We start from the raw sequence: 9,964 nt of genomic DNA on the forward strand, positions 1-9,964 counted from the left end.
GAGGAAAGTGAAGCTTATAATTCTGTAAAAAGAACATTGACTTAGCAAGGTGCAAGCTTCTCGGAATGCGCCCTTAAAACGCCTGCTAGAGCTGTCCTAACTCCCGTGATCACAACCAGATTATTCTCTGAATGACAAATGAATACGAACAGAAGTCGATTCCTCAATCACATAACTTCCGACGCACCAGGCAATAGTATCTTATCATCATTCAACTGTAAACATAGAAGAACCTCATGAAGAAGCATGTGTTGATGTTAAGAATAGACTGTAAAGCGCAGATGACAGAGAGCTGGTACATCCTTCTCGGTCTCAAATTCCTAACATTCAACTTCCTCTTTGAAAAGAATGCAAAAGATGTACATAAAAGTGACCACATTAGGACAAGCAAAGAACCAACATTGACAGAATCATTCATCTTGCGACGCACATGGTTGTGATCGTTTTATCTCAAAATGGGAATTTACTATGTGTAGTACTGACTCCTGACCTTTCTAGATTCTTATTCAATATGCCAAAACGTTTGAATCATTTTTTTTCCTTTCCATCCATAAAGGCACTGTGTTACTGCAGCAGACGCTCACCCAGAAGCATAAAGGCAAGTGTGGCTACTCATCAATTAAGAAGACAACTCCATTTTCCTTCACGAAGCTGTGAAGAGTGTGATCCACTTCCTGCATGACATATGATAACTGTGCTGTAGCGTATCTGTCTCTCATATGTATATTTCTTGTGGACATATGCATGTAATGAAAAATGGACATCATGCCAGAGAAAGTTAATAGAGTCAAGACACCAAAAACGTGACAACTTGATCCACATCTATCTTGATGAGGGATAAAAAAATTGAAAATAACAGAGGGATCGAAAGAAAAGGAAAACTCACATTGGTATTACTCAGTTCTAAGTTGTAGAAATCCATTTTGTCTGCCCGAAACAGGGGCCCAGCATGCCATGTACCGCGATGGAGCTTCACAAATTTAGAACCAGAAATTCTGAACACAGACACGTCATCCACAGCGGGAGGCACATAGAAGTGACCACACCGAGACTGCTTTAAGTTTTCGGTGGTTTCATCTTTCACTTCCCCAGGAGTTGCGATGGAGGGTTTAGCAACACCAAGATACCAAGCATGCCCACCAATTGAACCAAGACACTGGGTCACACTGGCATGATGTGTTATATTAGAAAACTTGAGCGGTCGATCTTCAATATGCATTATGTAAAACCTGTACAGCAGATACTCCTCTGAATAATTCGGACATAGTTTCCACCAAAGAAATATACGATAAGCACCAATAGAGGCAACGAAATATGCCATCAGCAGGGGAAGACAACAAGATCAATCACTACACTTTTGTACACATAGATTGTTACCCAATTCTCTTCCTATAATGAAAATCTATAGGATGCTAAGACAAAATTAATATAATGATTAAAGTATCTGAGAAAATTTCTTATCTTTTTCCTTTCCCAATTAGCAAAGAGAACCTGCACATTCCTGTCTTGCCAGCAGAACATTACGAAATTTCGGTGCACAATTAGCTTTGTGGCTGTATTTCCACCCCTCTCGTTTCAGACTGCATATGTCGGATCAACATAAAAACCAAAAGAAAGGAGAACCGATCGTTCACTTAGGCAAAAAAGAAAATATAAAGCAAGTAATGTATTCACCCCCCTCCTTTCAGCAACAATCCAGTATCAAAACCAAAAAATTATGAATACTTCATCAATATCCAGGACCAAAAGTGGACTCAAATTCAACTAAACAAGTCCACACCCAATTTCCCTCCTTCATCTGGAAAACCGCTCGAACTTCCAAATGTCTCATGCTTGACATATCAGAGAATTTTTAACAAGCAATCAATTACAAAAGGAGCTGTTGGGCAAACTCTTCTACGTAAATCCACCAGTCAATAACTGATCACTATAACCATTTCACAATAGAACCGCAACTGGTTTGTAAGGATTGAACATGAAATGAGAATCCTCGGCATAGGATTTTCATTCTGTCGCCCGGTTGCCTCGACAGACCATAGAAACATTTAATCAAACACGTATCACGTATCGCCTCGTGCCTAGCTTAGACACCGCATAAGCAAACAAAAAATGACTTTTCCCATTAATTTGCATATGGGTATATGCAAAATTCCTACCGATCATCAAACGAAGCAAACCCATCTACTCGGGACTGGATTCCAGCTATCGACCGAACCAAAACGAGGCCTTTCAGAGTGTTCCGGACGAGATAAGCAAAGGAAAAAAAAAAACCTGGGAATCCCACGACTGAGGTCGAGCTGAGCGTCCTGAGGACCGAACAAGTCGCCGTCCGGGGACGCCTCGACTACTTGGCCGAACTCCCTGAAGGTCTCGGGGGTCGCTTCGATGGGCTTCAGCTTCACCTCCCTCATGACGCCGACGCTCGCTGCGCTCGCTCTGCTTCTCCACGGCGGACTGCGACGTCGTCGATGGAGAGACGGAGGGTGAGGGAAGGAGAGGGCCAGGGACATGGCGCCTGTGGCGTTGGTTCCCTCTCGCTTGTACGAACCTCCATGGATAGACCAGCTTCAGCTCGCATTCGCATGGACTGAGCTCATGTTCTTGGCGGGCTCGGCCCATGCCCAACTTAGACTGGCCCAATTACGCGGTTCTTGGGCTCAAGTGGGCCAAATGCTGTGATTCTTGGGCTCTGTTGGGCCCAATGCTGTGGTTGTTCGGCTCTAGTGGGCCCAAGCTCCCTCTCACTAGCTTTTTTTTTCCTATTTTTTTTTTTTTATGTATTTGGTTTCCTTTATGATCCTTTTTGCATTTTGATTTTAGCTCTTTATCATTTTTTTTAATTTGGAGTTTCGAGTGCTTAAATTTATGTTATGTTCTTATTATGTGTCCTTTGAACCTTACTTCAAGTTTGGTTGCAATGACACTTGTTAAATCACAAACTTTATCGCATGTTGATTATGCATTTCGCTCTCTATCTGTAGTAATAACAATCGTGCTCGTATTTGTCATAACTATTACTTCGTCGCCCATGCAACAGCCTGCAAGTAATAGCTACTAGCGATAATTACTCCGGGGCGTGATAATGTCAATTTCTGCGATCTGTATATTAACATTGCATTACAAATGTAATGGTATGATTATATTCTACATTCAGATTGCTATAAAGGTTGGATGTACTCATTGATGCACTTCTATCGCTAATGAGGATACTTTAACAAATTTGGAGACGTTTACTCTTAACTCTTAAAAGAAAAAAATCAAATGCAAGCCAGCCTTAATTTTTCTACTGCTCTTATTGACTGGGATAATTACCGAATTAATCATAAATCTATTTTATGGATGCCAATTTGATCATAAATTTTTCAATTTTGCTAATATAGTCCAAAACTTTTGCACGAAATTCCAATGCAATCTTTCCAGCCAATTGTCACAAAATATCGTTGATGTGGCGTCCAGTCATCATCAGCTGTCCTGGGTGACATGCTGACGTGGACAACTTTGCTTGAAACGACAACTTACATAAACTGCCATGTTAATGATTTTTAGCGGCAATCAGCTGAAAGGACTACATTGAAATTTTGCACAAAAGTTTAGGACCACATTTACAAAATTGAAAAGTTTAAAACTGAATTTGTGATTATCCCCTTATTAAATACGTCAATTAAAGAGGCATTTCTCCTAGAAAGGATAGTAGATAATAAGTCCTTTGATATTTAGCTCTCTTCAAACGGGGACCTACTTATCCACATGTAGTCTAGGGCCACGATGGAACTATCAATCGCACTTTTTCCTTCCATGGAACTTTACACTTTGGTATCAACCTACATCATTAGCAATGAAGAACTTTATCACGAGACCTCAATGGCATCATTCGTGCTAATAATTGTATAGTTAATATGGACATTGATTTAACATTCAATGGAAGCACGAAGCCGACCGCGAAGCACGAAGCCGACCCCAATAGCGTTTGAGTAAATCCTCAATTAGGAATATCCACTGTTTTCGCTTTTGGGAGGAATAAAGGAAGCAGCTTTGGCAATACTTTTGATTATGCGAGAAAAAGGAGATGTTTTTTGGGTCGGAAAAAAAAGGAGATGTTGATTGGTAGGAATCTCTAATGTCTCCCCATTGCCTTGATTTAGCATCAAATCAATCATATTAATTCTCTATACAGGAATAAGACCCGTGAAATGCACGATGAATAATGAGTGAAATCGAAAAATCTCAACATTTAAGGCATGTTTACTTCAAAAAAATTAATTATATTTTACTTAATTTTGAGTAACTTAAAAAAATAATAAACTGAAAATCTTATTATTCCATAAAATCTTAGGATATATCAAGAAAATTAATGATATGTTACTTGATTTTAAGTCACTTAAAAAAGAGTAAACTTGAAAATCATTATTCCATAAACACTTAGGATATATCATATTAGTACTATTATTTAAATAAACTATATAGATGAGTAAAACTTGAGGATCAAACAGTTGGTGACACAATTTATGTTATGAATTCAGGTAGATTTAACTTCCCCTATGTATAATTTCAGTTTTTTTTTAAATTAGGAATATACTGTAGCATGATAATCAATCTTAATAATTACTGTGAAAAGTGGTAGTTTAATGCAATATACTTGTACTACGAAAAGTTGAAAGAGTCTTTCATTTTTTAAGTAAGCAAACTTAAGAATAAAGAAGAAAATGTATATATTTCTTAGTTTTGTAGGTTCTATCTTGGTTGGATTGCAGCAAACGATTAGCTACTCTTGGTGCACAATGTCATTGTCTTATACTACCTACCATTTTAATAAAAAACAATGTTATCCTCATACTTTTTTTTTTTTGAGTTTCTATTGATTTTAGTCCATCTGGAGAATAAGAATCAATATAAATTTGAGTTTGGAAGAAAAAAAAAAAATCATTGGAAGTCTTTAAGAGAACATCATCCCCTATTGGTTGTTGGCATTCATCTTTACAATTCCACCATCACACACACTCAAAGAAGATTTTGTTTGGAAAGATATTAAAGTCACTGAAAGACTCTCAAAAGGCCACATCACTCCATTCCTATTCATCTCCCAATCACTCTAAGATATATAGAATAAGCTACACAATGGAGGAGTTGTAATTTTCACCGAGTCATTCAATAACCCAAGCAAATCATTCATTGTCTAAACATCCTATGCAATATTAGGACTTGCTTTTAAGGAAAGCTGCCTATGTATTTTGAAGACGACAAAACATTTTGTGTGAACTAATAAATGTACTTAAGTGTGAGGACTACAGATCCTCGACATAAACATGTTCATATATAGATGATGTTAACAACAAGACGCCTGTGCTAGTAGAGAGCTTCCTTAATTTGCAGAGAACAAGACGGTGAGTGCAAAGTGTTAGAGTTGCAAGAACCTTTGCAATTTTGGTGAACAAGCGAGGGACGTAGAGGTATTTGGACTGACCAAATAAGAGGGGAACAACATGGATAACATAAGTACATCAATATGCTGGAAAAGACCTAGCTGCAAAAGTTGATCAGAATGAGATTTAGTAAAAATCATCAAATTTGCATGGACCGCATTGTAGAGTAAGTTCATGCTATGGACGGAGTGGACATACTCCACATACCGGGAAATGGAGACCAAACTCCAATCGATTTCATTCAAATTGAAATTGGGACTTTGGAGTCAATTTCAGGTCTTGGAATCCACATAGAAACATTTTGGAGAAGTCAGAAGGAGTTTGCCATTTTTGGCTAAGTAGAAGAAGTGTCAGGCGAGTTCGAGGAGGTAGTTTGGTCTTATTTCGGACAAGGTTCATTAATTAGCTCCAATGAACATTCCGAGCTATGATTAGTTTTTGCAACAGGTAATTTGACCTACTCGAAGTCTCCAACATTTTGAAGCTTGTAGGGCTATATATGCGTCAAAGTGAGAGTTGAAGGCAACAAAGAAGATCAGAACGATCTCAAACTTGTTTTTACTTCTTTACTTCTTCAAGAAAAGATCTTGTGGAATATGATTGTATTCTCTGAGAGATTGTTGGTGTAGTGATTGTAAAAGAGTGCTGAGAGCGTAGAGTGAAGTGTGTATACTTGTAGAAAAAGTTAAAATCTCTCATGGAGAGGCAACTTCTATATTTAAATGCTATCAAAGATTTAAAGGATTGCACACATAGATCCGAACCTTGATATTGGGCTATTAGAGTTGGGAAACTGAAGTAGGTGGACTGGAAAGACCGGACAACTATAAGTTGATTTCCAGTCTCTTCTATCCTTTATTCTCTTTATATTTATGATGATAGAAATATTTGCTCTGTATATCAAATTTCATCTACCAACATTGTTCCATCCTCTGTACGTTATCTTGCACAAAAGTAGTTTAAAAATCCTACTAAACCAATTCATTCCCCTTCTTGGTTGTTAAGTTCAGTCCATTCAATGTAGAAATTTTAGGACGTGACATGCACTCTAAACGTCTTTTAAAGAGAATAAAGGATAGATGAGAGGACCACGGTGGTTGGTCGTGAGGATATGTGACATAGAAACCGTGGTGCTGAAGGAGGGATGACCTGCCGTGACTAGTGGCAAGGAAGCGAGATTGAGAGTCGCGATGCCGAGGGCATGAAGGCCAGTCGAAGTTGAAGAAGGAGATAGCAAGAGTGATGACAAAGTAGCCAAAGTGGGAATGGATAGACAAGCGACGGAGAGCTGTGACGAAGACAGTGGGAAGAATCACAGTGCGAGAGACGGCAACCGCAGTGCCATTAACATTCATCGAAATGATTTGATTGCACTTTTTGAAAGACTTTAAAAATTGATTGTACCAATCATAAGTTTTATCATTTTTCAGTTGTATTTGATACGTAATAAATTAGGATTCCCAAAGCACGATCTGTCCATTGAGCATCATTTTAGCCAAAAGCAAATCATAATTCACACCACAAGTAAGGATTAATGATTTAGGACTACTTATGCAAGGGATTACCCCCGAAGCAAAGCTCTATTTTGTCGCCCGTAGAATTTAATTATTTCACGCGAGCCAAGCATCGAAAGAAATACTCTGAGAAAGTAATGATATTTGGTGTCGGCAGAAGATCAAGTTGATATTTTCCATACCAAAAGTTTTTCTCTTTTTCTATAAACAGACGGTACAGTCTGAGCAGAGAGACTCCAGACAGCGGCCTCTCGAAGTGGAAACTAGTGAGGAAGTTTGGTCATCCTTCCTTCCTTGCAAGTTGAGACTGGGAGGGCGAGAGTGGCTTCCAACCTTCAACCTTGATTTCGTCACGAGGCCCGACATCACTGTAGCAAGCAACCCTAGTTTTAACAAGGACAAAGAAACTTTTAACATTTTAGAATCTCTTTGTTCTGAAGATAACCCTAGAAAAGATGTAAATCCCTTCGCCAGAAAGAAAGCATATTATAAAGGTTTTGATTCTGATTCCCGCAACCAACGTACCGCTAGCAGAAAAGAGCTTCTTTTTCACCTTTCGGAATCATTTGAGCCGGGTACTACAGCCCAAAATAATTGCAGGGACAGAACTTTGGGGGTACATCATTTTGTCATATGTAAAACATTTCTGGTTTGTTTTTTTGTAATGACTTTCGTTTGACAAAAAAAAAAATCGAATGAAAACCCTAAAAGCGGGAATTGGGTAATTAAGGTATGTTTTGAGTGGTTTTTACATTTTGCCTATTGGTTTATTTCGAATCTTGCGGCGTACGTACTTTGACTCATTTCGAAATGATCGAAACCTTGCAAACTGTGCTTTTTTCGATGTGTGATTTCGCATGTGAACTAGGCTTTTCTTGATGTGTGATTTCACCTGTTATGTTATGTTTTTGAAATTGGGTTACATGGTAGAACATTGCTTTTGACTTTTCTCGAGTCGCTCGTTTTACTTGTTGGGCTTTCGAAGAGGAATATTAGAAATCTCTAGGGATCAAAATCGATCCCTCCAAAGAAACAGCCAAGCGATCGCCAACCATCCGATAAAGCAATGATGTCGCCTCTGAGACCCGTCCCATTCGCATGGGCCGAATAAATTCATCCGGTACGGACTGGAAGTGTCACAAACTCCTCCGGTTCAAACATCGCCATCTTCTGACCAAAAAAAAAAAAAAAAAACATCGCCATCCTCGTCGGTGCTTTAACCCTATTGTCCAGTGACGCTCATCTTATCACCTATTACCATTTGTTGTGATTCGACCCGCTGCGCGTGAATTGGGGGTCTTATTTACAAACCGCTCTCAAAGAATACCTGTCTCCCATAATGTGGGACTAGGGAATTACTGACAGCAAACAGGATCTTTTCATGCAATTGCAAGAAAACTCTCCGGTCGCCTCTTTAGCATTTGGGTTGGGGAACAAAATCCAAGGTAGGGCATAGAAGAAACCGTGTAGGAGACCCCACGTTCGATGCTTCAGACGTGTGGACCTTCACCCATTCTTGTTTCTTGTCAATGGAAGCCAGTTCTGCTGATTCTGTGGCCGAACCTGAGCAATGTGAATCTTTCGTGTCTTGTGGTGATTTGCTTTTACGGACGCACGATGATCATTGATCACTTCTTCTTGGACCCCTCCTCCCCATAACTGTCCCATGAAGTCATTGTCATCAGCTGAAGATTCGATTAGGCTGACAACCTGGAGCTGCCTCCATTATTTGGTTTGCTGGCTGCTCAACTTTACACATTAATGGAGGCTAATGGCGGAAGGAGGGATAAAGACGAAAGTTTCTATAAAAATGGGGAAAAACCTTTATTCTTCGAAAGCGAATTGAATTATTGATTCGAAAAGTAACCAATTGGGTTTGCGACGAAATCTAGTAATCGATCATTGATTTAATATGAGTACGACTACAGGATAAACATTGACAAAAAAACTAAAGAGGGATCCTTCCATGCTCATTATCGGACAATCACCTATTCACAAATCTCATGTGGGGATAATAATTCCCATTTCACAAATTATGTAGTACGGGTACTTTCCTCCAAACGAATAGTGAGAAGCTATTGGCAAAGAAAACACGATTCCTACTTTCATCCTCTAAGCCACACAAAACATGTGAAACAGACGGCATAGTATACTACTTAGGCTGCGTTTGGTTAGGCTTTTAGAGAAAGTTTTTGGGAAAATGCAAAAGGACTTTAGGTTAAAGAGGTTTTTAAAATGCACAAAGTGTTTGGTAAATTGTAATTAAAAATGCATTGGCAAGCAGTTTTGATTTAAATGATATTTGGAAAAAAAAACACTTTGTAAATGACTTAAGCTATTTTTTTATTTATAAAAAAACTCAAATAGGCGAAGGGCTTGGGCGGTCGGTGAGCCAGATCCAGCACTGGCGGCCCTTGCCTAAGGTCATTTGGCCGCCCGCCGGCGACGTTGCACTAGGTGAGGGCATTCATGGAATTATAAAAGTTTAGGAGGGCAAAGTTGGAAGAAATAAAAAAAAAAGGTATTAGCAATCCGAAAATGCTCAAAACCCAAAACTCCTTCGGACCTACCTTGAGCTAAAGGCTTATAAAAATCACATCTCCCCAAAACTTTCCACAAAATATGCCAAATACCATTTCTGTTGGGCCACTAAAGGCGGGAAAATTTTCCCAAACGCAGCCTTAGCAAGCCTATCTCGAGGGGCCAACTTAATTTAAAACAACCAACCGCTTAACATATTCTATCGTAAACGTAGATATTTCACGTTATATTTTCGGTCTTGCATATGTGGGTTGATTTACGGGGAGGTTAAGTATGTTGGTTTTTCCGATCTTTGTAACCATTTAATCATGTGTTCTGCCTAAAGGACAGGCATTTTCATGCAATCACCACGTCATGCCAAACGAGGCTACAAAATCGTAAACACAATAGAAAAAACTCAAGTAAAATTGGAACCCTAAATAGCAGGTATCTTCATTATAATTTGGGGTTATAAAGTTCTTCTGAGGTCAAGTCTGATGGCTCAAAACA

General features: G+C 39.0%; 1 protein-coding gene across 2 annotated transcripts; it reads right to left on the bottom strand.

The window, feature by feature from the left end:
• Window positions 1-317: 317 nt before the first annotated feature.
• Window positions 318-2,572, bottom strand: LOC115682253 (uncharacterized). 2 transcript variants are annotated; one of them, XM_056313254.1, is made up of 3 exons: window positions 2,272-2,572; window positions 887-1,166; window positions 318-674 (listed from the first exon to the last, which is right to left on the bottom strand). In XM_056313254.1, the coding sequence occupies exons 1-3, from the start codon at window positions 2,508-2,510 to the stop codon at window positions 609-611; spliced, it is 585 nt and encodes a 194-aa protein (XP_056169229.1). In that variant the 5' UTR covers window positions 2,511-2,572; the 3' UTR covers window positions 318-608. The 2 variants fall into 2 exon arrangements, with proteins under 2 accessions (XP_056169229.1, XP_030462282.1); XM_030606422.2 differs by having other exon boundaries at window positions 887-1,229; window positions 2,272-2,570.
• Window positions 2,573-9,964: the final 7,392 nt, after the last annotated feature.

The sequence above is a fragment of the Syzygium oleosum genome, unplaced genomic scaffold (assembly GCF_021117445.2).
Source record: "Syzygium oleosum isolate NSW1041296 unplaced genomic scaffold, Sole_v2.1 Sole_v2.07, whole genome shotgun sequence".
Classification (NCBI taxonomy): domain Eukaryota; kingdom Viridiplantae; phylum Streptophyta; class Magnoliopsida; order Myrtales; family Myrtaceae; genus Syzygium; species Syzygium oleosum.

Bases quoted from the DNA above. Each gene is read 5' to 3' on its own strand.
- LOC115682253 (XM_030606422.2), bottom strand. From the start codon at position 2,510: ATGTCCCTGGCCCTCTCCTTCCCTCACCCTCCGTCTCTCCATCGACGA. The intron at 1,230-2,271 runs GTTTTTTTTTTT...TCTGCTGTACAG, and splicing joins CTCAGTCGTGGGATTCCCAG to GTTTTACATAATGCATATTG. The intron at 675-886 runs GTGAGTTTTCCT...TATGTCATGCAG, and splicing joins TAGAACTGAGTAATACCAAT to GAAGTGGATCACACTCTTCA.